Here is a 27992-nt window from a genome sequence, read left to right as displayed (position 1 = left end):
TGTGCATCTTAAAAAAAAATCCCTATAACGCCTAGGTATTTAAGTTGCTATGGTCATTCTTATCTTAAACCAAATGGAGAAACTACGGATTTTTTTCTTTATTACAGTTGGATGGGCTGAAGACCGTATTGCTTGCTAAGAGCTGGGGATATATGCATTTATATAGATATACACATCTATATGTTTATAAATATGTCAGTGTGTGAGTATAAAGTGGTGGTTTCTTAGACTAACTGGTTTGACCTTGAACCTGTACCAGTCAAAACAGAATATTACTTTTATTTATGCATTTAATGGATTGAAGAAAGAACATTTTCTCTGTAACTGCGCTAGGGAGGGGAGAGGAGAGGAGTGGAATATACCTAATCTTATATCTCCTGGGTTTGGCACCATCATTATTGTTTATTCTTATTCTCTAAAAGCAGAATCTTCTGATGGCTCCCTTAGGTGAAGTTGGGAACTATTTCGGTGTGCAGGATGCAGTACCCTTTGGGAATGTGCCCGTTTTGCCGGTGGATAGTCCGGTTTTGTTAAGTGACCACCTGGGTCAGTCTGAGGCAGGTGGGCTACCCAGGGGGCCTGCGGTCACGGACTTGGACCATTTAAAGGGGATCCTCAGGCGGAGGCAGCTATACTGCAGGACTGGATTTCATTTAGAAATCTTCCCCAATGGTACTATCCAGGGAACCAGGCAAGACCACAGCAGATTTGGTAGGTATTATCCTTAACCCTTTAGTGGTCATGTGATGAAATAATGGGGCAGAACTGCGGGCGGGGGGACGACGACGACGACGGGGGGGGGGGGGGGGGTGCGAGGCGGGCGGGGAGGGGGGTTTGTGCTGATGGCTGATCCGCCGAGGGAAAAAATGAATGTGTCCGGGATTGCAGATGTACACAAGCGGCACCACCGCAGCGGAGCAGGAGCCCTCGCCGAAGTCGCCGGGTGTTTGGTAGCGATGTGTGTGTAGCCCCAAGTTCTGCTTAAGAGCAGATACGTACCGGGAGGTGGTGGCGGTGCTGGTGGAATTTTTGCTCAGGACGTTTCTGCTGAATGATTTGATTTCCCGAGTTTAAAGGGTTTTTAATCATTAACCACTACAATTTAAAATCCACCGAGTTTCCTGAAGGGAGTGGCTGTCGTTCTGTACGCGAATTAACGAGGGCTTTTCTTTCGTTTTCTCTGCCGATTACCTGCCTTAGTAACTGCCTGAATTGCAAACCCAGCCTATTTCGCTTCTCGGCGAGGATTCACCGGCAGCGCCCGCCGATCCGCAGCGGGGCTCGCCGCACGCCCGAGCCCGGCCCCGCAGCCGTGCGGCGCTGCCGGTGCCCGGCGCCCCGGGAAGGAGGGAGCGCAGGTGGGGTCCGTGCTCACCCGTAACCCGCCGGGAAGCCTGCGCCAAAACCTGCCTTTCCCCAGCTATGTGGCGTGTCAAGCTGGCAGCGAATTTGAAAGAGCGTTCCCTGGATTTCATTTCCAGGGGACGCTATTTGTGACTCAGCAGCGAGGGCTGGAGGGCTCGTGGCTTCGGCCACTCTTAAGAGCCTGTGCATGCACACAGGCACACATGCACACGCACACGCGAGTCAAGTGGGCCTGGAGCTTCTTTGCTGCCAGGGAGACTGTTAAAGGCCCGGCAGATTGAATGTACGAAAGTAACTAAAACAGCCTGGATGAGCTGATTCTTTGTTTTTTTTAAGGAGGGGTGAGGAAAATACGCCAGGTTAGCTCGCCACGCTCCCAGCTGTTGGAAGGAGTTAACTTGTGAGTGAACCAACCTGACAGCACTTAAATTCGGTCGTAAAAACAAGGTCTTGTGGTGATTTTTTTTTCTCTCTTCGTATTTTAATGCCAGATGTGGAACGATATCTAAACTGTATTTTATTGCTTTGTGAAGCTGTTTAGATAATACCGGTGTTGTAGGAGATGATCTCCAAAGGGCGCAGAAGGGAAGGGGCGGGGGGGGGGAGGGAAAGGGAGAGGGCCGAGTCTCGCATGGTCGCAGGTTTATCCTCCATCCCCCGCCAGCCGCTGCTCCCTGACACTCTCACGCTGCTTCCAGGCTCTGCCTCCCTCCCACGCCGCCCGCCCGCCCGGGGTCCCCGGGGGAGGGAGGGGGGGAGCGTCGCGGCTCTCCCGGGGGCGCAATATTCACGCTTGCTGGCGAGAAAAAGTGCGGAAAGTGTTTTAGGCAGCCGCGCAATGAGGGAACGGGGGAACTGTGCATCTAGGCATTTTCCTTGGCACAGGCAGACGCCGTGCGTAGCTGCAGAACTACAGCCGCAGGTTTCCCCCTGCCCGCTGCGGGTGCGGGCACACAGAGGCGGGCGCGGTGCGGGGCCGGCGGCAGGTGTAGGGCGGCCGCGCCGCTGCGCGCACCGGCAAGCCGGGGCTGCGGGGGGCCGGCACCCCGCGGGCCCCCGCCGCCCCCGGAGGAGGGCCGCCAGCTGTTCCCTTCGCAAGGCGGCGGTGACCACATTATTCGCGGCGTCTATTTTTAAAAATGGCTTTCCAGCCGCAGTTGTAGGAACCTGACGATTGCGAGGGGCAGCTCTTCCAGCCCTTGCAGCGCCTTGGCTTTAAATAGATTTATTTCTTCCTTCTCGGCTTGATCGCCCTCTCCTCCCCAGGATGCACCCTTGTGATAACTCTGCTCCCGTGGAATGCGCCGGTGATGCCCCTGCTCAGTCCGGGTTGGGCAGACCGGGCACGGCAAAGCCACGGGATGCGTCGGGGCTCCCGGCTTATTTGGGGGCGGGGAAGGGATCTTGGTGCTTTTGTATCGGTGCCGTGACATTGCTGTTGTGTTTGTCGGGAGGTCACCGAATAGCAGATGCTGTTTGGGTTTTGGTGATTGTAAAGTCTTTTGATTATCCTGGGAAGGTCTGCATCCTAACTCGGGAGCTGCCCGGGGGAGAGCGGGCTAACTTGGCCTCCGAGCGTGTGAGGGAAACCTGCGTGTGTGTGTGTGTGTATGCGGGGGGACGAGTCAGAAGGAAGTTTTCCTCCAGGAATAAGGAGGACAAAGAGAAAACCCCGGGGGCTGCGCGTAAACTCCTCTCTGGTCTCTGCCCTGTGGGAATCCCCCTCCTCGCGCACACACACACTCACACACCTCTGGAGTGACATCAGATAAGAGTAATTCTTTTGTGATGCTTATGTTGGATGTGTGCCTATTGCATACAATAAACCGAGCCATATTGTGTGTCTATACTCGCCCGGTTCTGGGAGCCCTGGCGTTTCGCAATTCCTGCAGCAAGATGTCCATCTCTGAAAGAAAAGCTCCCCGGGAGAGCCCGGCTCGGTCCCCCCCGTAATGCGATCTCAGGTGATCAAAGCCTTATCTCTCCTGGGTGACAAAAGAAATTTTTTTTTGATGCAGTCTCCTTTAGTCTAGGGCATTTGCTAGACAGTGGAGTCATTGTAAATTCAGGAACTCTGTAACAGCGGAGAGGCGTGCCTCTGTGCGTCAGCACAAGTACTGCATGCACAGCATTAAAAAAATAGGAGCGTGCAGGAAAAGGAAAAAAAAAAAAGCTTGTCAGCAGGTGACCTCCGCTCCCCGGGACCTGCTGCTACAAGGAACCGCTGCGTTCATCATCTGCGGGAGCCGCGCAGCCGCCCGCCCTCCCGTCTCTCCAACTCGCCCTGCCTGCTCCGGCTCTCGGGCTGGCGAGGCGGGTTCAGGGCCGGGGAGGGCGCGGGGGGGGCTCCGGCCGCGGGGGGGGGGGGGGCTGCGGCCGCCCGCCGCTTCTGCTGCTGGATGCGGGGGGCCGGGGTTGCCCCCCCCCCCCCGCCCCGTGCTGTCTCCGGGGAGAGCCGGCAGACTCGGGGGGGGAGGGGGTGATGCATGCGGAGGGCTCTGGCCCCCGGGAGTGGAAACTGGGGGGCAGGTTTTAGGGGGAGGGAAGGGCCCCGAGTAGCTCCCGCAGTCTCCCTCGCTATTGAGCATTGCAGAGGGTAGGGGATGCGGGGCGGCTCGGGGCGGGGGGGGACGACGACAAGGGCGCTGTAAGAGCCTGAAACTGAAGCAGGGCCCTGCTGCCTCCTGGGGGGCTGTGTCTGTCTGCGCTCCCGTCTCTTAATTGGCATCATGTGGGGGAGCGGGCGGAGCGGTGACAGCTGCGACAGGCGGGACGCATCCCGGCGGAGCGCTCTGCTCAGCCGAGCGCCGCAGCCCCGGCTGGCGGGCGGGAGGCGTCGGGGGCAGGGGGACGCCGGGGAAGCCCCTGCCCTCGCCCCATCACTGGGCTGACCTCCCGGCAGCTTCTTAGCCACGAAGGCCTCTGCTTTCCTCGCCCCTCTGTTCTTCCCTGGGTGAATGATTGCTTGCTAAACACACGGCAGCACAGCTCCAGCGACCTGCGCTCTGCCTGCGGGTCCTCCGCCGCTTCCCTTCTCTCTGCTTCCCTGATAAGTCGTACAAAGAAGTGGCTGGCAGAGATGCTTGTTTACCGTATTGGTTGATGGTGTGTTAGGGTGCTCAGTGGAAGCTAAACTGCTTCAACCCAGCAATACAAAGAGAGCCTATATATAGCCAAAGACAAAAATGTGCCAAGGGTGGAACACCAGCAACAAAAAGATCTGTAGTTACAAAGATGTTCGTTGCTTAAAGCCAAGGCAAACGCTTCTGTAAGTCTGTTCTTCACCAGAGCTAATCTAGATGAAAGTTGAAATTTTACGTTGTGTGAACGACCCATCTCCTTTCTCCTGTGAGACCGGCAGGAGAGCAGGACTGGCCTTCACAGTCAGGCTGGTGTCCTGCTGCCATTCAGCATGGTCAAAGTTGGATCATGTGGAAGAAGGTGCGTGAAGGGCTGATGTGGACATGTAAGGAACAACTTTCCCCCAAACTTTCTTCCTAACCTCCTTGTGGAGGAGTGGGTCTTTGCCTTGAAGTGGTTTCATTAAAGAAAATGTTCAATGTCTGACAAGAAGATATTCAGCATCCCATGTACTGAGACAGTTATTTCCTCGCTCCTTTTCTTCTCTCCCCCATTTTTAGCTATAAATAGGGCCCTAGCTTTTGAAGTTTGGAGCTGTCCTGATTTTCATTTGGTCCAGCCTCATTTTGAAGAGGAATATCTATTTTAATATCTGGTTCAGGTCCTAAGTACTATCTGTATATCATAGAAACCATACAGTGAAAATATTCACAGGAGTGTTGGGCCAAATCATGCAATCCTTAAACTGGCAAGACTTTTGTAAGACTGCATGCTTGGCCCCAGATAATCTTTTGAAGGACTTAACAGCATGGCACATAAAACTTGCTGTGAATAGGCTTTTCAATATTTCAAATGAACAAGTCTCTATTCTGATCTCAAATATGTGGATGAGCTTTGCCAAGTACCTTAAATTCATCTTCTGCACTTACAATAGGATGTGACAGTGCTTTTTTGTTCTTTTGACACACTAAGCAGCATGCACCCAAATATTTGAAATGAGGACAGCAATTGAAGTCTACATTTATATTGATGAGAAAGATGCCAGACTTACTAACTTAGCTGTAGTATGGTATATTACACACTTAACATAAGATTTAACCTCAGTTAAAATTGCTTGGTAATATTTATCAGGTAATATGATACTTTGGTAAAAGCTTTACAGAAGAAGCCTTAGTAAGAAATCTGGAAGTATTTCACGTCCAGATATAATGGGGATGTTTAAATTGTTTCAATGGATTGATTGTATCTGAGATACTATGTATACCAGATAAACAGCATGTTACCACTTTTTATTACTTCAAAAAAAATCCATAATTACGAAGTATTTCCTCCCAGTATTTTTGATTTGTGCATATGTAGAGAATAATTTAAGATGCCCGGGTCTTAAAACAGGGTTATCAAAACAATAAGACTATGGTGTTTGTAGTACTGAATAATATATAAGGTAATGATCAATAGTCCCTTACAGGGAATACATTTCATCTTTACATTAGCTTGGCTATAAATTTTCCCTATTGGCTTCAACTTGTGCTGTGTTAGATTCATGTGATTCATGCCTGTTATTGATTAGTGCTCAACTATTTTGCGGGAGATGCCAAATTAATTGTTCAAAAAATCCATGAAAGTGCTTTTTTATTGGCCACGTGAGGCTCAACACATACTATACTGTTATTTTATTATTTCATGTAAATATAGTTTCCAATAAGCTTTAAAAATAGTTACGTGGTGTGCTTAGACATGAAAATTCACAAAATATATTGAAAATGCTACCCTGTGCTTTATTTTGTGGCTCAGAAAGTAGTATAACACAGCAGCGTGCTTCTGAACGTTGCTGGATAACTCCTGTGAGATCATTACTGTCTTACACGAACACTCCCAAATAGGAAACAATTTCCATTTTTTTTCCACAAGACTGCTAGATTTATGCAAGGTTTGGCTGGTAGCATCCTCATTGAAGGAGGTAAGCAATTTGCAGGGAAGGCTGTCAAAAAACCCCCAAACCCTCAGAACCAGATGAGCTGATATTTGATACAGACACTTGCTGTACCGTGCACGCTGACGCTGATCTCAGGAGCTCTGCAGAAGCAGTGCTTCTCTGCAAAATGTTCTTATCTCTAGTGCACAAATGTCTGTGTGAGCTTGCTGTTGTGTGCACAGGAAGACTTAATCATTTATACACTATTACTTAGGTTTAGAATATTTTAATTTTCAAATTTGAGATGAGTAAAAAATAACACACCAGAGAGATGGTTAATATCTAGACAGAAATGTGTGAGACTCTGGACTATACTAAGGATTTTCATTTCTCAAGCCTCTGGAAGATCATACTGTGAGTAAATCTTTCCACATATTCCTGATTCATTGATGCCTGGAAGTAGATCTTTCGGTTCCATGTGTAACATTGTTTTCATCTCACAATTCTGATTCAAATGTATTTTTTCAGAATTTATTTTGGAAGACAAATTTCACAGGTTCTTTAATACTGTTAATTTTGGAAATCTAAAAACTTGGGTTTTTTTTTTCTTTGTGTTATTTGTGCAAATCAGAATATGACTGAGATTTAGAGTTGTGTTTAGAAATGATGAGAAAGATTGAGAGTAATCTTTTAATTTGGTATGTTAATGCTGTCTGCAATGCATCATTCTAGCAGACACTCAAAGGACTTCACTGTTCAAGTATGTTAAGATATATTCATTTGTTCCTCATATTCCTCCAAACAACTCTGAAAATGGGAAAACACCTTTGAAAATAGCTGCTTGTTGCTCAGGGATCAGTCACATCTGAAAAAAACCCCTTTCAATGGAAACAACGTGTACATTGTTTGTTTTTTCCTGCATTTTATAGGTATACTGGAATTTATCAGTATAGCAGTGGGCTTGGTCAGCATCCGAGGAGTCGACAGTGGACTCTACCTTGGAATGAATGAGAAAGGGGAACTGTACGGCTCGGTAAGTTCCTGCTTGTCTTGGGCAGTCATGATCCTTATGTTCTGTGGGAAAAATACTTGATAGCTCCTGTAAGCCCCTGTTGCACTAGGTGCTGTACAAGCACTGTTTCTGCTTTAAGTATCTTGGAGTCTAATTAGAAACAAGACCCTGTGGGTGGTATAATGAATACGGGAGAGGGAAAAGGTGACAAAATCAGGAATGAGTAATAATGCAGACAGACAACAATTTAGATACAAGCAATGGAGACTGATGGCCAGAAGACTGGTCACTGAAGACTAAAGGATGTACTGTAAACCTGTCCTTTCAGTAGAGACCTAAAACGAGACAAAGTTCCTGCCTTTTGTGTGTAGGCAGAGAGCTTTCTAGGAATTGACAAAAGAAAGTAGAGGGGGTGGTGAAGGGTGGCATGTGTGGATGAGAAAATGAGAAATAGGAGTGGATAAAAATTATAAAAAGTATAGGAATGAGGGCAAGAGGCTTGGTGGTCTTGTCCTGAAAATTCAGCTGGTGCTCCCTGCGGGATGGCAGCAGGAGTGAGTAATGGGTGTGAGGGAGGAGTAAAACTTGGTATTTCAGATGTGGGTTAGACTGGCAAACCAGCCTACCTGCATATGTGTGTGTGTGTGTTTGTGTGTATGCAGCATGACCCTTACCTGGGAATACTTTAGACATCTAATGAGTGCTGGGGTTCATACCCTGGGTAGATCATGGGCACGGGTCATCTGAAATTGAGCAGGTAACTCCCCAAATAGTAGAAGTCAACCTCTTCTAGCAGTAAAGTATCAACCTCCAAAGTTGACAAGGGCTAGAGAAGCAGTTGTATTTGAGGAAGGATGGCAGGTTCGAAAGGTAAGCAAATGTCTGAAGTGAAGGGAGGCTGTGTATTCACTGGGGTTCATTAGAAGCACGGAGAAGGTGACAATGGTCGACTGATGATGTAAACGTTGCAAAGAGAGATACTCAAAAAGGAGTTAAAGTGATAGAGAGTGGCTTTGGGTGTAGCTGAAGATACCGGTGTCAGAGGGGAGTAATGGTAACTGGGAAAAGGGTGGGGAGGGAACTGAGTGGGACAGCAGTGAGAGTGGGAGGAAACATGAGCAGATGGTGATGAGTGGGCAGGTGAAAACAGGAATAAGAGGGAAGTCCAGCTTCCATATACATGATCCATGGAAGAGTGTGAGGAAGCGAGACCAGCAAGGTCCAGCAGACGTATTTTTATGGGAGTGTCCAGGTTCAGTGATTCCTTTCTAGTAACATTTTGTGTGAGAGAGGGAAGGTAGAGAGGGGAAGGGGACTGTCTTCTGAGCGAAGAGCAGGCTAGGGGAGGAAGCCAGAAGGTAGAGATTGTGACAGTGTATGTGGGAGGCAGAAAAAGAGGTGGTAGAATGAGGGGCAAGGCTGGGATGGAGAATGTGTGGACATGGGAGAAGGGGAGATGTAGAGAAGATGAGAACCAGTGAGTGGGAAAGGCCAAAGAAAAGGGATTTAGCATAAATGGCAATATGGAGGAGGAGAAGGTTGAAAGGATGGAGAGGAAGAGAGAAAGGGAATGGATGCAATGACAGATGTAAACAAGTTGTCTGTGAGGAGTGAGTAAGCTGTCATAAGTCACAATCCTTGTGCAGCTGATGAATGGGATAAAGAACTGGTGAAGTCATGAGTGCTTTTATGGTTCAGTTAGGCAGCCAAAAGGCAGAACAACAACAGTAATATGAATCAGTAATGTTGATAATCATCAGTAAGAGTAATCGTTTAAACAGCTAAACATAGTGAATCAATTACTCTACACTTTAGATATTCAGAAAAAGAAAATGTGGTTATTGATAGAGCTTAAATGCATAGACCTGGGAAAGCAAATGTTACATCACTTTTCTGTGCAATTTATATTTTGTGTTTGCAATATGTTTGACTGTCAGAGTGAATTACTCAAAACATTCTTTGCTGAAGAAACATGCACAAGAAATTCTTTGTAAATTACTAAGCTCACTGCGTTAATAAAATAGTTATTCCATGAGCAGCAGTTCTAAAGGAGCCTGCTTTCCTAGGGGTTTGTGTCTCAGTCTGGCATGGGTGTCCCTGACCTTCTGTCCCTGCAGTAGCACAAATTCCCCAGCCTTTTGTGTTTCTTGCATGGAGAAAGAGACAGTGTTAGCTGTCCATGCTCACCGGATTGTCAGTTTGCAGGGATTACATTGCTCACCACTCCCAAATGGGACGTGCAAATGATTTCTCTTCTTTACCCTGCCTCTGATTAGTCGCAAAACTGATAGGAACTTAATTTTCCTGAAGACCTTTGCCTCCTGATTGAAACTGGTTGAAAAGCTAAGGAAGGACAGACAGGCAGGCAGATGGATGTACAATATAATTGGATAACCTCTTTTCCCTAAGAAATGACGCTAAAAATATGAAGCCATTCATAATGGAGAACTGGCAATCTATAGGGCCAGAATGCAAAGTTCAGGTTAAAATCTGATGGATGATATGGCTTATTGTCAGCCTCCAGAGATGGGACATACTAAAGAGTGATGGTAATTGAATTACATTACTTCCAATGAAATATAACCTCTAATGGCTACTCAGCATGATGATGCTTTAAAGCCTTGTCAACACTAGCAATCCTAGTGCCTATATTTCAGCAACTGTCAGCTCTCGTAGAAACACTGAGATAAGCAGGCCTCAGAGCAGATTTTCTTGCAGAATTGGCTGGACATTTTTAAGTGACGGTGTTTTGGTTTTGGTCAAAAAAATGCAATTAATTGAAAATGAAGTTCTCTGATGGGAATAAATATTGCAGTTTGAACCAGAACAATTCTGCCAGACAGAATTGTCTTTCTGGTGAGAGAGAAGATCATTTTAACTGAAATTAGTTTTGAGACTGATATGTGATAGACTGAGGTTCAAGTTTTTCACCTGAGTTAAGCGAAGTGGTCACTTGAGTTGAAGTGTTCTGTAGCACCAGCAAGCTGTCCTTGTGCTGCCTGTGCTGGGAGGTGGGTCCCTCTGTCTTGGTTTCTTCACTAAGGGCCATGAATAGCACTAGCTTTGTCATGGAGCAGGTACACTTACAAGGCTGTGAACGTGTTTTCTAAGGTGGGAAAACCGTTTCCCATGCACAACTGAATAGCAACCTAAGAAATACTTGGTCCTGCTCTACGTCAACATTGTGGATCTAAGCAGGTGTGTTTCTGCAGGCATTCAGTACTGCAGCACTTGACACTGCCGGAATAGATGCCCCGTGTCTATGACACTATCATATTTATATTCAAATTACTGCATGAAAAATATATTGGGTGTGAATCAAATCAGTGACCTAAAAGACTTCTATCCTTCTATATTTGTGTTTGAAACATTTGGCACAGGAAGATTTTTCCCAGCGTATTTGTGGTGCCACTGGAGATGGGACATATGGCAAAGCAGAGCAGCCAGGATGGGTGATCACTGCCAATTTTTATGAAAGGCAACAGTAAAGGCAGTTTCAGTGTATCTTGATCCAGACATGTTCCTTTTGGCCTTCTCAAAGTGCTGCTTTCCTCCTAGATTAGCTGCCTGACAAACTCTTCCCAACTTGCCACTGTTACAGGAGGCAGTTCCTACTGCATCTTCTGGTTAAAAGAACACAGTGACTTTTATGCTGCTCTCAGGCAGCAACATATAACATAACAACATATAACAATCTTCATCCCACAGATTTAGCCAGGGAAAGCTGAAGATATATGTACGTGGTACTGCAGAGAAGCCAGTGGTAGCTACATAGCGATGACTTGGAGGCCGGTTAGTGACAGCAGCTTTCCCTCCCATCTCTCTCTGTTCCTGCTCTCCCTTTACCTTGCCTTCCCCTTGCAGCCTGTAGCTATGACTCATCGTGTTTCACAACAGCTACTGTGCTTGTCACTGGAGAGGAGGAAAAATCCAAACTACAGGTAGGACCGGAAGGGTGTTAAGACAAGACACGAAGATTTTTTTCCTTCCTGAGTGCCAAATGGCTCTTGCCAACACCTTGGGCAAGAGTGTTAGCAAATGTGTCTTAGCCGTGCTTCTCGGTGCCATGCCATGGAGTGAGGGAGGTCCTTCTGATCAGTCCCATGACCTTCATGCCTTCATGGGCTGTCCCCACCCTTGCGCTGCCCTGCACTGCAGCCTTTGGGAATATCAACAGTTGGCACCCACATGGCAGGCAGTGATGAGCTCCCACACCACAGGGTGCCCCTCGTTTGCACTGCAGGCTGTCCTCTGAGGTGGTCCTGTGCTACCTCAAGCACAGCAGGACCATGGGACACCCTCGCCTCAGCTGCCCTTGCTGTCCTGGGCTCTCCTGCAGTAGAGAGCTGTGCTACATCCCACTGCTGGCATCCCTGCCCCACAAATCTCCCATGGACACGGACCTGCCCCACTCCTCTCCTCAGACTAGATATAAGGAAGAAATTTTTTACAATGAGGGTGGTGAAGCACTGGAACAGGTTGCCCAGAGAGGTTGTAGATGCCCCATCCCTGGAAACATTCAAGGTCAGGTCGGACTGGGCTCTGAGCCACCTGATCTAGTTGAAGATGTCCCTGCTCATTGCAGGGGGATGGACTAGATGACCTTTAAAGGTTCCTTCCAACCCAAACCATTCTATGATTCTATGATTCTATGAAATGCTGGTGTCTCCATTGCTCCCTGTGTCCTTGGCGGGTGGCAAAAGGCAGCTCAGGTTGGATGCTTAGAAGGAAAATTGGGAGTTGGAAAATCTGGAGCAGCTACAAGGGGAGCTGTGCAGGGGGGAGGAGGAAGGCAGAGGTGGAGATGGTGGAGTTGTTGGGAAAGGGGGAGAGGGCTAGGAGTGCTTGGAAGGAGATGGGAGGGGAGGGTAGAGAGAGAGAGGCTTCATGTCGCCACAGAGCAGGAGGGACAGAGTCGAAAAGCCCAGATCTGGAGCCAGGGAGGGAGGCTCCTCACCTCTGGGTTTCAGACTTACAGGGTGTGTGCAGCGAAGTGAGTTTTAGGACTGCTTATAACAAGGTAATAAATTGCTGTCCTTCAAAAAATTAACTGAAAACTTGTTTGTCCCAATGTTTTTGGGACACTAAACCTGCCTTTTGCTCCTAAAACTACTGGGGAGAGAGTGAAGGAGAGGAGAGAGGGGGGGGAGAGAGAGAGAGAGTAGTGTCCTTGAAGAAACATGTTTTCCCAGTAAGTGTGTGGAGGGAGGTGACGATATGCCTCTTTATTGTCCCAGCAGGGCTGCACCTGCAGTGTTTTGTGCTTTTATTTGGGTCCCCATAGTCCTGGAAGGACTATGTAGTTACAAAGACGGGTGAACAGAAGGTTTTTTTGACAAAAAAGGGACAATTTTTCATAGTTTACTGAAAATTGCTTGGTGTAGGTAAGGATTTGTTTTGCTGCATTCTGAAAATACCTTTTATGTTCCTGTGCAAATAAGGGAAGGGAATTGTTCAGCCCTTCAAATGGTAGGTCAAGGTGCACGGAAACAACATGAAGAAAAAAACAGGTTGAAGGTGCATGTTGGGAACAACATTTGGGCCAAGTATATGGTCACTACAGATATCTAAGAATAGGATAGATAAATAAATTACCCTGCAATATCATTCACACTTTCCTGTTAAACACCTCTGATCTAAAGTGATTCCATATGCTTCAGACCGATTTTTTTTACTAATCTGGATTATCTGTCTGTCAGTGTACACACAGGTGCCTGTGGCTGAGGTGAGCCTGGAAACAGGACAATTGCAGCGTACAATTTTTGGAGGGAGAATTAAATGCAGTTTCCCTGAGTGAAGATGCAGACTTCTAGGCTGAGAGTGGTCAAATCCCAGGAGGGATAACGGCTACAGCAGCAGGTTTAACACCCTTCTGCTTGTATGTAAAATAATAAAGTGCCTTTTGGTAAATGGTACAAATGGTGGAGAGGCAGAGGGCAGTTCCTCGGGCAGCTGAGTTGCAAGGAGTGGTTAGGCTTTCCGCACGAGCAGCATTGCTCAGGAAAACCTGTCACTCCCGTAATCAAAAATGCGATGGTGTCTTTTAGCAGTAACAGCAACTCTTGTCTTCCTTAGTAAATCCACTTTAAGCAGAAGAGTTGCAAGAAGCAGGCCTGTAGCTAATTTGAAAGGGCAAACTTTGGGATCCGAAGAGGACCAGTTCAAAAAGGTGCTTAGGGCTCGGAATGTGAAGGAAACTTGAAACTTTGTCAGAGGTGCAGAAATCCTGTGGAAACGGTATCCCAGCACGGGTGAAACTGCCAGGAAGGATTTGGAGACTAATAGGCTGTGGGCGCTTGGCAGAGGGTCTGTGAGGAATCGGAGAAGGGCAGGTTGCAAAAAAGCACTTGTCTTAGAGGTGTAGAAGCACAGGGATAAAATGGAAATTGCTGCAATAAAGCTGACTGGGGCCTTGAAACATGTACTAAAATATAAGGCAAAAACTTTTTAAGCTATATAAATGAAAAGGGAACAGGACTCTTTACAAACATGGTGTATTCAGGCAGGAGTGTAAATGCAATATAGTCTGAATGTGGCTGCTAACTGGGCTAGCCAGTATTTCTGATAGACTCCTTGGGGTGGTAATACGGGGCTGGGGGATTCCCTGTCGTGTGATGAACAAAGGGAGCGGGGGCAGCTGACACCACTGCTAAAAGAAGTTGCTATTTTCCCTCCAACCATCCATCCCCTCCCTTTTGCTGGCACAAGTGTTTCTGTTGCTGCCCAGTGAATTGAAGCAGGGAACTGGAAAACAATCTGGCCAAGCAGAAGGGCTGTCTTCAGCCACAGTGGTTCCCCTCCAGGTCACTGCAAGATGTGGTGCAAAGGTGAGAGCAAGCCCGGGTGAGGAAGGGATTGCTTCTTTCCAAGGCAATGCAGGTGTCTGCCAGCCTCGAGTGTTTGTGGACCTCCGGCTGTGTGGTTTGTATTTGGCCGGGGGTACGACCTAGGAAGCTGCAGGGCTGTCAGTCTGACCTGGGTTGTGCTCGGGGCATAGAAACACGCTTTTGAATGAAGGAATAGAGGAGGGCCTGAAAGTACATACAAGATGGGTGTACTGAAGTTGGATGAATAGTTTCAGGCAAGCCTAGTATTTTATTTTTGGTGGGAATTTCTTTTTCTAGAAATTGGAATTATGGTTGTGCTGATCTGCACGGCAGTGTTAGGTGTGACCCAGCAGAAGAGAGCATTTGCTACAGTGGGTAAAATGGGTGTTAGTAGACTTGTATGATAGATGGTGAAAGAACTGAAGAGAAGACAGCAGTGGGGAGTGTTGAAAAGCATCAGACTGGAGTGAAGCTATTAGTGGAGTTTTTATGGATTGGTCCTTGGGCTGGTTTCATTCCCTGTTTTTATTAGGGACATTCAACATCTTGTCATAAAAAAATAGTAGTATGTTATTGAAATTTGCAGATGTTGCAAAGCTGGGAAGTATTTTCAGCACAGAAGGCTGCCTCACAGAAGGGACTTGGTGACCTAAAGTGCCCAAAATATTTACATGTGGGGCTCATGGAGAGCTCTGTCGGTGCAACTGCATACAGCAGTAGTAGGATCCATTTTAAATGCAAAGAGCAGTTATGGTTACTTGTGTTAAAGATGAATTGAAACAGGAACAGGTGAAGAAAGGGCTTACTGGGTTGTTCAGAGGGATGAAAAGACTATCAAATGATAAGGTCTAAAGATCTTGGCTTATTTAGCCTGCAGAATGAAAACTGAGAGGGTACGCTCTTGGCCTCTGTAAATACACTGAGGTAAACGCCAAGGAGAGAAAAAAAGTCCTTGAAATAGAGACAAGAATGAATTGGTTTGAATGGGTCTGAATTTGGATGGGCAGCCTTGCTGAAAGCTGGGTACTGTTAAATGGTGTTCCTCACAGGTACCAGGAACTGCAACCCAGTCAGCAAAATGATAGCAAGGTATGAAGGACTCTGTAGAAAATAAAGGTCTTTTGAGATGTGGGTACTGATATAGGAAGAATTGGTAGGTGAATCCATACACTTAACACTGGGTAATCTGGGAGAAAGCTCTGTGTGAAACTGAAACTACTGCAGTTCTTACTAAACTAAACTTCAGTCTGTTTTTTAAATCAGAATTTCACAGATTATAACACCTGTCACCAAAGAGGGATACCTGCTAATATTGTCCTGTGGGATAGATATTACACTTTTCCTCAGGTCTTTGATTTTCCTCAGAGGACTTCATTCCAGATGCTTACTAGGTCTGAGGATAATTTTATATGAGAGAAAACCCTCAGTGATCTCCTTACCTTGGTCTGCAATTCTGTGCTGAACTTGGATTCTCACTACATGCCTGGGACAGGAAAGTGTTAGAATATCTCCTACATAAATGAGATATATATATGTATGTGTGTATAAAGCTAAGCTTTTGTAAAGCAAGATCCTACTCGAACTGTAATTTAATGATTTGCTTTCCCCTAATCAAAGATGTGTGGAATTTTGTATTCTTACAAAACCGGGAGATTAGAGGTGCTGCTTGAGGAGGCAGCCAAGGTGATCTAACACCTTGCAGAAACCCCCTTCCAGAAAGGGTAGTCCTGATTCCCTGCCTCCACTGTGTGCTTCTGCTTCCTTCCTTGCTCTGACACCAGCACTCATCTGACCTGTCAGGAGGCTAATTTAGGGATTTAAAGCCACAGAAGAAAGCTTGCCTTTTTTTTGTAGGGTTGCTTCTCTGCCAGTTTAGCTCCCTGAACTGGCTTGTTGCCTGTTTGGGCAAGGACTAGCGCTCAGTGTAGGATTCAGCTGCAGTGCGGGATGGGAGAGGGGTTGAGTACGGCGCTGTCGGCAGCAGGTAGTTAGAGTGGCATAACTGCATCGCAAACCCGAATCCTACCCAGCGAGCAAGTGCTGGGCATGTTCAGTTTGAATGTCTTCAGATTCACTTCCTTGCAGTTGTGTAGCTCCCCAGTTGCTGCAGCCCCAAATGTTTCTGGAGCCAGCTGTGTTAACGATATGGAGGTGTGAAAAGGTTCAGCATCTTCAGCTGATCTGAGAATACTATGTTGAAGAGCATCATCAGCAGTGACATACTGAGATATGCTTGGGGATTATTCGCTGTATCAGATAAAGATCTGATGTGCTCTGTTTCTGACTCAGGAGCCAGTGGGATGTGAACGTGGCACTCTTTCCCACTTTACCATTCATCATTTTCAAAGACAGAGTAGAAAAAGTCTGCCCTGCGGGGACTTCATTAGGGATTCTGTCTAGGTTGAGATTTGCTTTGCAGTTTGAATGTGCTCAGGCTGATTTGGTGATGTGCAGTAACGCAGTTCATTTGTGTTGCATTCAAAAAGCTTAAGAAATAAAGCTTGTTACAGTGCAAATCCATTTTTCCTCCCTGTTATAAAGCCCTTTGGTTTCTTTTTCATTCCTTTTATAAAGGCAGACCTCTGCTGTTACTTTTGGTTTGAAGATCAGATTTTATACCTGTGTTCCACGGCTGCTGCTGAGGAAAAACGTAGCTTCTGGTGTGGATGCTGCATGCTTTTGAGGTCTGGCCCAGGCTGTGCATCTTTAATCTGCTAAATTTTACTCTTCAAATTTAACACAATTATGGAGGCACTGTAACTGTGACTCAGGAGAAATTTTGACTTGATTCTATCACGGTTGAAATGTTATTGACTTTAATGGAAGCAGGATTGGACCTGCTCCTGTAAAACCACCGATTAATTTTATGGTTGTGTCAGCAGACCCCGATCAAGGTAAGAGCTCTACTGTATTCAGTAGAGAATACTGTATCAGAAATAGTGTGGCCAGCAGCAGTAGGGAAGTGATCGTGCCCCTGTACTCGGCACTGGTGAGGCCGCACCTCGACTACTGTGTTCAGTTCTGGGCCCCTCACTACAAGAAGGACGTTGAGGTGCTGGAGCGTGTCCAGAGAAGGGCAACGAGGCTGGTGAGGGGTCTGGAGAACAAGTCTTATGAGGAGCGGCTGAGGGAACTGGGGTTGTTTAGCCTGGAGAAAAGGAGGCTGAGGGGAGACCTCATCGCTCTCTACAACTACCTGAAAGGAGGTTGTAGCAAGGTGGGTGTCGGTCTCTTCTCCCAAGTAACTAGCGATAGGACGAGAGGAAATGGCCTCAAGTTGTGCCAGGGGAGGTTTAGATTGGACGTGAGGAAAAATTTCTTTACTGAAAGAGTGGTGAAATATTGGAACAGGCTGCCCAGGGAAGTGGTGGAGTCCCCATCCCTGGAGGTATTTAAAAGACGTGTAGATGAGGCGCTTAGGGACATGGTTTAGTGGGCATGGTGGTATTGGGTTGCCGGTTGGACTCGATGATCTTAGAGGTCTTTTCCAACCTCAATGATTCTATGATTCTATGATTCTATGTATTCGTCATTTAAAAAACCTAAATCTAGACAGGGTTCCTGCCTGTAAGAGTCTGCAATCTAAAGACAGTCTTTTAACATGTAAATGTTTATTGCCTTTGAATAGCAAGGGAATTTTGGCCTGCTGATGCCTTCCCTAGGACAGCATCTAGTGTATAATCTGGACTCAGAACAGGAAACTTATTGGGGAAGACTTTAGGAAAATCCTTTGAGTCATCTTAGAAAATACAAATGTGGTAAAGCTTATACCAAATCATCAGGTTTTTTTCCTTTATACTTTAAAAATCTGAATTCTTTGGAAGGTCTGTGTGCTGCTGGTACCTGGTAGACCAACTGCCTGGTCTTTGAGCTCTTCAATCACCAATTCTGTTGAAGTTGTTATTATACATCTATTTTTTTTTTCAGACAGATTGACAACTTCTTTCATTAAAGCTGAAATTAACTGCACGGCTAAAGTTTGACCCATTGAAAGACAGGCTCCACTGATGTGTGTGTGAGGAGTAGGGGGCTCGTGGAGGAGCAGAGCCACCCAACTTCCTCCAGCGTTTTCCAAAGGCTGGGTCAGCTGTATCACTGAGAACCTAAGTCAGGGCATAGCAGCACCAAAGATGTGGATTTTCTGAGAAATCTTAGGGAGATCTTTTTTGTCCTACTCAGAAAGTGAAATACTAAAAATTGTGTATCTAGATCCATTATTTCATGGTGGGGTTGCCTCTAGGAAAAGGAATGGGGGAAGTGTCCAAAGAGTCATCTCTGGAGAGACTGCTTATAAGAAATGTTTGCCAACAGAGGAGCACTGCTGTCTAAAAGGGCAAATGTGACATGTTTTCTTCAGCAGCAGCTGGCCTTCCTTTGTGTCCAAAAAAGATGGGAAATTAAAAGGCCTCATTTTTAAACAACTGAAACCAAATATGCAATCAAGTCCTGCTGAGTAAAGATCTTAGAGTACCACCAGCCCTTTGCTGCACTGCCCACCAAAGCACTGTAGATTTTTAAAATCTCTCTGGCAAATTTATTGGTTTCCAAGACTCCAGTGGATGTTTGGCATTTCAGCGAGGAGGACTGGATCTTTCCAAAATGTGATAGTCTGTGATGTTTGTTTGATGATCCCCATCCAGAATGACACTCTGGTCAGTAATGTCCCTGTCCTCTGAGCTAGAACCTAGCAGGTAGCTTTACATAAAAACAATAACAAAATATAGAGATGGGCTTTTGTTCATCAGTCCTTGATCAAATCATCTTGCTGAAAGAATAAAACATGAAGTACTTTTATATAGCGTACATTTTTATCACTACATATGTATTATAATTATTTGGTCCCTGTGGCAAAGTGTTTTATAAAGGGCCTTGAGCGTTCTGCTGTTTTTATGACACTTTGTAGCTGAGGGATAAGGTGCTTCTCTAGCAATGGATAAATCCAGTTTGGGTGGTACTCACGGAGTGTAGAGACTCATGCAGATTAAGTACTTTTTATCACCCACTTTATAATGTCTTTCAGCGTGTGAGTTCAGCTGCTCCTGCAAAAGGCAGCACTTTCTGCCAAAGGAGGGCTCTTTCCTTTAACCCAGCATTCTGTGCTTAGAGAAGCACAACACAAAGTAAAAAATACTGGTAAAACACTAAGATGCTATGCTCCATCTTAGTTGTATTTAAGGAAAGCATGTTTTAGTTAAAAATCTCTATTCGGTTAAAAGCTTAACTAGTATTTCAGGCTGAAGAGTGTGTGTGTAGCTGTAGGATAACAGCCCTGGTTTGACATACACGTTGTCTTTTGATAGAAGAGAATTTGTGGAGTGGGGAGCCGGGGTAGGTCAAGTTACAGCTTTCAGTAAATCTGGGCGTGCCTGAAATAGTTCTTTTAGTGTTTTAAAATATTTGTTGCCTTTTTATCATTGCAAGCCTGATCCAAGTTCCATTTAAGCTGATGGGAACTTTTCTCCTGTCTTCTTTAAAGATTGGCTCCGGCCCCCGTATCAGATTGCATACCACCTTGCTTTCTGATTCTTGGAAGGGTTCAGCCAAGCGTTATGAATTAGATGCTTAGATAACATTGATGACTGCAGTTCTTGATTGTGCCAGGGAAACCAAAAATAAAATAGAGGTCAGAAGTGTGACTAGTAAATGGCACAGTGTGGGCCCAGACTTGCTGGCACGGAAGGGAGGGGAACACACCTGCTTGTTTGTTTGTTTTTTAAAAGTTGACTTCATCCCGGTCCTGCTCCATTGTGGGACAGAGAAGGAAGCTCTTCAGCTTCCAGAGAAATGGTGCTGTGAGAGCTTACTTGGCCCAAGGCCTGTCCCTGGAGCTTTGTCATGACTTCCAACAGCAGCACGGGCAGACCCTGGGTGTTTAGGTGAAAATGAGTTTTCATCTAATGCACTTGGCTGGGCAGATCTAAATCAAACCTTTATGGACATAAATATGGCTGCTGGTAGGCAGCCTGTGCTGGCAGATGCGAGCTCAGGCACAGTGGGGTTGCTCTTCCTGTAATGATTTCATGTCCAAGGAGGTCATGCTTGAAGCTTGACAGATGCTGCAAACTTGAAATCTCAAAGGAGTGGATATCAGTAAAAGCAAGAGCTGTGGATTTGGCAGTGGCAAAAATGGATGGAGGCCTAATTGGCATCTCATCCTCCTGCAGCTCATGTCAGAAGAGCTCTGTAAACAACCCTGGGGTAGCGTAGTGCTGGATCCCAATCTGGTCTGTCCAGAGGAGGTCCATGATGGTATGGAGGGCATGGGAGTGGGAAAAGAGGGGCAGTGGGGCAAAAGAGAGAAGCAATGAAATCCCTGCTGTACTGACAGTCTCTGGGGATTTTATTGTTGATGCTGAAGTCCGCTTGCTTTGTTCAGGAAACTCTGCTTTTCTGTTGCCTTCATCAGGACATGGAAGCACCACAGTGTCTGTATCTGTGTAGCTACTGTGGCTTTTGATGATAACACTCCCAAGGGGACCAGGTTCTGCCAGGTCTTGAGAACTTTACAAGCTTTTTGTATGAAAGATATTAATCTTTAAGCACTCTCATAACTGCTCCATGGCAGCAGTACAGAACAGTCACACTTTTTTTTTTTTGGTAAGTAGGGATTTATGTATAATAAAAACTTTATACAAATTAATTAGAAGTTTAGGAGGAGAAGCTAAGATGAATACTCCATCTCTGTGAAAGTACAAGGTGAACCTCAGGTAGGGAGAATGCAATTGCCCAACTGTGGTTTTGCCGGGACACCTTGCCTGATTTCCCTCATCTTATAAAAAGTGCCATGGAATATGAAATGCATGTGAGTGGCAGTGTGGGTGCCTGGCTATTTGCTTGGTCTGTCTTCTAGCCCTGCAGGGTTTCCTGCTGTCTTTCTGAAGTGCTCGTGGAGAAGCACTGACACAAACACACAAAAAAGTCTGCTAGTCCTTTTTGCAGACTTTTTTTCCTTCTTTTTTTCCATGTTCTGTCAAATTATTAAACAAACAAAATCCTGAAAAAACACTGCTTGGAGAACAGTTCAGAGAAAACTCTGTGACATTCAACAAGTCAGACACTCAATGTGCAGGGCTTGCCTCACACTGCTGTCTAACTTGGAAAGGAAAGTGGCGCTGCTTGGACACCCGTATTTGGCTTCTCATTGTGGCTGGAGGTTGTCCACTCAGCCAGAGACTAACAGGCTTAGCGTGGGAGATCAGACAACACCACGGCAAATGCTAAACTACATCTTTATTTATGACAACTCTGGATGAGTGTTAATTATTAGCTGAATGTAGTATGTTCTAGAGGCTGTTTACATTACAGCATGGGAAGGGCCAACTGCATGTAAAATGTGTTTGTAGGCAGAACAGCAAAGAAAACAACTTTGGAAGATAATAGGGTTTTTTTTTTGTTGTTTCTCTTCACTACATATGCAGTTTTTATTAATGTCATATAGCCATAATGAGGATTTGCATGAACTTATTTAGGAGACTATATATTTAAACATGATTTTATTAAGACAGGGTGGATTAACATGGTGATAACGTGCAGCAGGTATGTAGGAAGTGCTGACTACACCAGATATACTTCTTGTTAATAGTTGTTTGGACTTCTGGATTAGGTGTTTTCTTGTGAAGTGTCTCTATTGAATCAGTGTAGCACATTGCAAAAGGGAAAACTATCCGTAGCATAGAACAGAATAATTAGCTAGACATGAAATATATTTGTTGTGATTTTAGGAATGATAGTCTGAAGAGGTTTCCTTTTGTCAGGTTACAAAATAAATTGGAGTTTTAGCTCTGTAAGGTTATTTGAAAGTTAAAAGAATGTTGATGTGTTTTATGCAGAACCCTGTACTGTGCTTTCATCTGCTAAGCAGCACAAATGTCTTACCATTCTTCAGAGTCATGAAACCATTCTCTGGGCAGTGTACATGTGTTTTGCCTATTTCCACTTATTTCCAATTAGCTGCTTCACCGGGATATCTATTTTAAACAAGCTGGCAAATCTTCCATTGTGATGGCTGTAACTATCTGTTAATTTACAATCTCACTTTTAATCAATCTACCTGGAAATAGGATAACATAATTATTTTTCTCCCTCGTTAGATGGTGGAGAATGTAGGAAGGGAAAGGGGTTCTGGGCTTGCTAACACTGACCTGGTGTTAGCAGGCTTCTGAATTAAATCTGCCTTAGGTTTCCACCCTTGGGATATGTGCATCTTTGCACAATTCAATTATTTAGAATCATAGAATAGAATTATAGAATCATTTGGGTTGGAAGGAACCTTTGGAGGTCATCTAGTCCACCCCCCCCACTGCAATTTTCAACTAGATCAGGTTGCTCAGAGCCCCGTCCAACCTGACCTGGAATGTTGCCAGGGATGGGGCATCCACCACCTCTCTGGGCAACCTGTCCCAGTGTTTCACCACCCTCAGCGTAAAAATTTCTTCCTTCTATCTAGTCTAAATCTCTTTTAGTTTAAAGCCATTCCCCCTTGTCCTGTTGCAACATGCCCTGCTAAAAAGTCTGTCTCCATCTTTTTGATAAGCCCCCTTTAAGTACTGAGAGGCTGCAAGAATGTCTCCCCGAAGCCGCCTCTTCTCCAGGCTGAACAACCCCAACTCTCTCAGCCTTGCTTCACAGAAGAGGGGTTCCATCCCCCTGATCATTTTCGTGGCCCTCCTCTGGACCCGCTCCAACAGGTCCATGTCTTTCTTATGCTGGGGGCTCCAGAGCTGGATGCAGTACTCCAGGTGGGGTCTCACCAGAGCAGAGTAGAGGGGCAGAATCCCCTCCCTCGACCTGCTGGCCACGCTTCTTTGGATGCAGCCCAGGATACGACTGGCCTTCTGGGCTGTGAGCACACATTGCTGGCTCATGTCCAGCTTTTCATCCACCAGTACCCCCAAGTCCTTCTCGGCAGGGCTGCTCTCAATCCCTTCATCCCCCAGCCTGTATTGATACTGGGGGTTGCCCTGACCCGGGTGCAGGACCTTGCGAGGTCCAATTTGAACATTCCGAGTTAAATAACAGGTTAAAAAAAACAGGTAAAGCGTGGAAATGCAGTAAAATGAGAATCAATCACTTTGTAGTGGAATACTCTATGAACAGTCCTCATAGAAAACATGTGGGATGTGGTGCAACATCTGATTTATATAATTTTGAGGTCACCTCCTTATTTGGCCCCTGAATTAAATGATTTGATCAAGGCAGGCAGCCTCCCTTTTCACAGGAATGCAGGTTACTTTCCACAGCTGCTCCAGCTGGGTATGTTTGGTATTTGTGTCAGCCTTCCACAAAGATGTCTAGTGACATTAAGTATGGTGCAAGGAAATATTGGCACTGGAAAAATGATAGAGAAATCAGTTGCTTGAATAACAGTATGGAAAAATTGCTGTATTCTAGGGCTAAATCTTGCTTTTCAACTGTGCGTACAAGGGCTTTCTAAAAGTCACAGCCAGAAGGGGAAATGTAAGTCACTTGTGATCAGGAAACACCATCTCCTTCCCATACTGGGAGAGTTGGCTTTCAGCAAGACTTTCCCATCCTAAACTGGTGAGGCAAGAAGGTGCTTGTTGGCAGGATGGACCAGCCTCACCCCTGTATTATGCTAATTTCTGGCTTAAATAAAGGCATGTGTGCTCAAAATGTGAGTGTAAACTAGTGTTAAGTAGTGTTGTGGTGGTACATAGATGACCATCCTAGTGGGTATTGGTTTCTGTCTGTCGTGGTAGTAGGTGAGCCGTTATCGTAAGGATAATGGGCATTCCCGGGGCATGGGAAGAAGGATATGCTGGGGTTTTGATCCCCACATTATTCACAGGGCCTGATCCAAAGTCGCCGACACCGATTTACTCCAGTGGTCTCCGACTACAACCAGAATTTCTAGGTGACCTAGAAGGAAATGGTTTGATAAATTTATAAAGAAATTATTTCACTTCTCTGAAAGTGTGGTTATTAGTGCCCCTACAAATCTGAAGCTGCATCCCGATTGCTCTGTCAAGTTCATGTTGAAGTATTTGCCTACTGTCTACACATGAATTTCTGAGAATTTTGATGAAGGACAAAAGAGATGTAGCTGTGTTGTAAGAGGATGAAAAGTAAAAACAGGATAAGCTTGTAAAATAAAGATTAAATTTGTAAGCTTCAAATCCATTGAACTCATCTAGAGTGCAGTACAATGCAAACGCCCTTATTCAAGGTCTTCTAGTTAAGTGTACCACAGCACTGTCATGATCCATCAAACCTGCCAGATAAAGAGAGGCTATTTTAAAATTTCTCCTTTGGGGCATGGGGAAGTACTGTTCTTGCAAAGATAGAAATTTATGATGATGCTAAAAAAAATGCAGATGAAGTGAATAATTAATGAATTCAAGACAGGACTGAAATATCTTCCTAAAATGTTGCTATTTTTAGCAGGGAGTGCTTCTGCAGTGCTTGTCATGTGTTCCTGCCTTCTGAGAGCAGGAAAACAATTTGAATTAGTTTCTCTTTCCCCATGGACCTGTAGGCCCAGCATATAATACCCCTTAGCATCTGCTTCTGCCTTAAAGCAAAAAAAGTGATTTTAAACCTCATGCAGAATAAAACACTAATGAAAGCTCTACTTAAAGATAATCTTTATAGCAGCTGAATAATTTTTATAATAGTTTGTAGGCTGAGGCTGTACAAGGGGGCTACTGCAATGTGTCTAACTTTCAGCTGATGCTGAGGTCCAGTAATATTCATTACTGCTGCAGTTTCTAGCTGTCAAAGGACATAGAGGCAATTATCAATAGGAGGTTGCAGGATCTGGCCCATAGATGAGGATTTAATGTAAGCAGATTTGTGCTTCTTTTCCCTATGACATGGAAAAGTTGCTGTGTTTGAGCTACTTTGCACATTAAAAATGTTATAGTCAGAAACACCTCTAAAATAAATTGTTATATACAGCGGGCCTGCACACATGCTCACGTTTCCACACATGCTGCTCAGCTGGACCCACAGGGAGGGAAGTCTCCTGGTCGAAGTGCAGGAGAGAGTGCGAGGGATGGGAGTGCCATCTTCTCCTCCACCACAGGCTGCTCCTGCGACTGTGCAAGCTGCAGCCACCCAGGTCCACACAGGGACGTGGCCACTGCTGTAGTGAATACTCAAGAGTTCAACGTCCCACACCCGGTCCTGTAGTGGATTTCTCCTTTCTGAGGGGTGAAGAGGTTCCCAATGCCCATCAGACAGAAAGTCAGAAGTTGCTTGCTTGCTGCCTTTCTTGCCTATTGGAGTTGCCACAGGTTGAATTTAGAAGAAACCTCCAAATCCCAAACCTTTAGGCACTGAGGAGGACCCTGGCTTTGCAGCCCAGTACCCAGATCATAGGGGTGCAGAGGGGTGCCGGCTTGCTCTCCCCGTGTGTGCAGGGGTTGCTCTCCCCATGTGGGATGGTTCCTGGGTGACTCCTGTAAGGTGCATAGGGCTCCTTGGACCGGGCTGGGACCCTGGTCCCCAACCCCGGCTGGCTGCAGAGCTCTACCCTGGGAGCAGCGTGCTTGCCATGCAAAGCAGCAGCAAAACATCTGGGCTGAAGCATGTTGCTTTGGGAAAGGGTTGTGAGCTGAGTCCCGAGCAGCAGAAGTGGCCCCAAAGGTGCCTGCAGCCCCAGGGCAAGCTGCAAGCTTCGGTGATGGTGGGTTTTGGGAGGCTCCTGGATTAAGCCATGGATGGTGGCTTCTTGGGGGGCACTGGAACTTGAGCTGTGGCTCCTTAGTTGTGTTCAGGCACACATTTACGGCTTAGGTGCCATAAATGCTTTGCTGCATCTGGGCCTTGGTCTCCGTTTTCCCTCTCTGTGTATCTATCTAAAAGGACTGTTTTAAGACTTAATGTCTATAAAACACATGCACAGAAGTCTGCGTTGTGTGGAGCTTTGTAATAATTAGAAATTGATCCTCAGCTGGAAGCTAAATTTGGTAGATGTGAGTGTTATTCAAGTGAGAACTCTTGTTACGAAAAAATGTATTAAATTATCATTGTTATATTTTTTGTGCCAGCTGAAAAGACTATTTCCAGGCTTATTTTTCCCAGCTTTCCATCAGCTCTGCCATGCTAGAGCTCATCACCTTTTTTCAAGTCTTCTTACTCAGTCACTTGTGTGAGTCCTTCCTAAAATGAATCTGGTTATCAGGTGGCTGCTTTTTAAGCAAACCCCATCTATTTAGACCAAAAGGATGTAGAGGGGCACACACAGACTGAACAAGTAGGTGAACTGGAAGGAGTGGGAGTCTGTGGCAGGGGGATCTGATGAATGGTTGATGTCTTCAGTGGGTCCCATCAGTAGGACAGGACACGAGGACAACCCTAGTAAAGCAAGCCTGGAGGAGTTTCCTTGCCTAACTTCATCTCGGCACGTGGGGTTTGTGCTCCTGTTTGAAGCTCTCTTGGGTTGTGGTTTCGTGCTACAAATAATAAACCAAACGAAGGGTAGTAAATTTTATCTTTTTAAATTAATGAAATGTACCAAGTTCTCCATGCAATGAAAGGACATAGAGATTTTAAGGCCCTAAATTGTATTACAGCCCTGCAAACCAGTTCTAGTTTTCTTTATTTATATCTGTTTGTCTGAATGCCTGCACTCACGATTGAAGCAATTAGTTATAGAAGTCCAGTAATGTCTTGTGAGCTGCTTGGGAATGATCAGAAATTAAAATATCTGTTTTCAGTTTTGTTGTTGCTGTTTTGATTTGGGCAATGAGGCTTTTGGAGAATCATTTTTGCTTCACATAGAGTTATCCACCCTTGTGACTGCTTAATGAAATAGCCAGCAATGCAGCTTTACTTAGCTAAAACTAGGAATATTGAAATGGTTCATTTTGCGAATTGAGCAAGGAGGTACAGATTTCAAGCCATGAAAATAGTAATTCTTTTAAAAATAGCTTATTTTTGTGGCTATCTATCTCCTTACTGCTTTTTCTTTTCTTTCCATAGGAAAAATTAACCCAGGAGTGTGTATTCAGAGAGCAGTTTGAAGAAAACTGGTATAACACATATTCATCAAATCTATATAAACACGTGGACACTGGAAGACGATACTACGTTGCGTTAAATAAAGATGGGACTCCAAGAGAAGGGACTAGGACTAAACGGCATCAAAAATTTACACATTTTTTACCTAGACCAGTGGACCCTGAGAAAGTACCAGAACTATATAAGGATATTTTAAGCCAAAGTTGACAAAGACAATTCCTTCACTTGAGCCCTTAAAAAGTAACCACTATAAAGGTTTCATGCGGTGGGTTCTTATTGATTAGCTGTGTCATCACATCAGCTCCACTGTTGCCAAACTTTGTCGCATGCATAATGTATGATGGAGGCTTGGATGGAACATGCTGATTTTGTTCTGCACTTAAAGGTTTGTCCTCCTGGAGGAGAGCCTATGCCCACTCGCTTGATTTAGTACGAGAGGGAGCGTGAGAGAGTGAGTGTGAGAGAGAGAAAGGGAGAGGATGAATGGGAGTGAGAGCGTGAGAGAGAGGAGCCAAGGGGAGGAGGAGGAGGAAGGCCTGATGCATGCTGGGGAATAGACACGCTTTTAAATTTTTGATCAGTTGTACTTCGTCATATATCAGCATAGCTGCCATACTTTGATTCATCAGGATTTTTGGCTGGTGGCCTGCTCAAGTGTACGCTGCATTTTACAAAGGCATGGAGGGTGCAGTCTTACTTAAACAAGAGACTTTTCAGTTAATCGCTCTCTGGGTCTCACCCCACTGAGTTTAAAGCAAAGACCTCTTAGTAAAAAAAATAAAAATAAAAAGTTAAATTTATTTATAGA

General features: G+C 45.4%; 1 protein-coding gene across 1 annotated transcript; it reads left to right on the top strand.

Annotated features, from left to right (window-relative positions):
* Positions 1-13: 13 nt before the first annotated feature.
* On the top strand, positions 14-27992 carry FGF9 (fibroblast growth factor 9). The gene is made up of 4 exons (XM_076328106.1): positions 14-35; positions 426-711; positions 7291-7394; positions 27146-27992. Exons 2-4 carry the CDS (start codon positions 435-437, stop codon positions 27389-27391), a joined length of 627 nt encoding a protein of 208 aa, XP_076184221.1. The 5' UTR covers positions 14-35; positions 426-434; the 3' UTR covers positions 27392-27992.

The sequence above is a fragment of the Aptenodytes patagonicus genome, chromosome 1 (genome assembly GCF_965638725.1).
Source record: "Aptenodytes patagonicus chromosome 1, bAptPat1.pri.cur, whole genome shotgun sequence".
NCBI lineage: Eukaryota > Metazoa > Chordata > Aves > Sphenisciformes > Spheniscidae > Aptenodytes > Aptenodytes patagonicus.
Note: the sequence above shows the minus strand (reverse complement) of the source record. Positions and strands in the feature narration are given on the sequence as shown.

What these genes read in the sequence shown, in the direction of transcription:
- FGF9 (XM_076328106.1), top strand. Translation starts at nt 435, where the DNA reads ATGGCTCCCTTAGGTGAAGTTGGGAACTATTTCGGTGTGCAGGATGCA. An exon ending in GCAAGACCACAGCAGATTTG is followed by an intron (nt 712 to 7,290) that starts GTAGGTATTATC and finishes TGCATTTTATAG; the next exon opens with GTATACTGGAATTTATCAGT. An exon ending in AAGGGGAACTGTACGGCTCG is followed by an intron (nt 7,395 to 27,145) that starts GTAAGTTCCTGC and finishes TTCTTTCCATAG; the next exon opens with GAAAAATTAACCCAGGAGTG.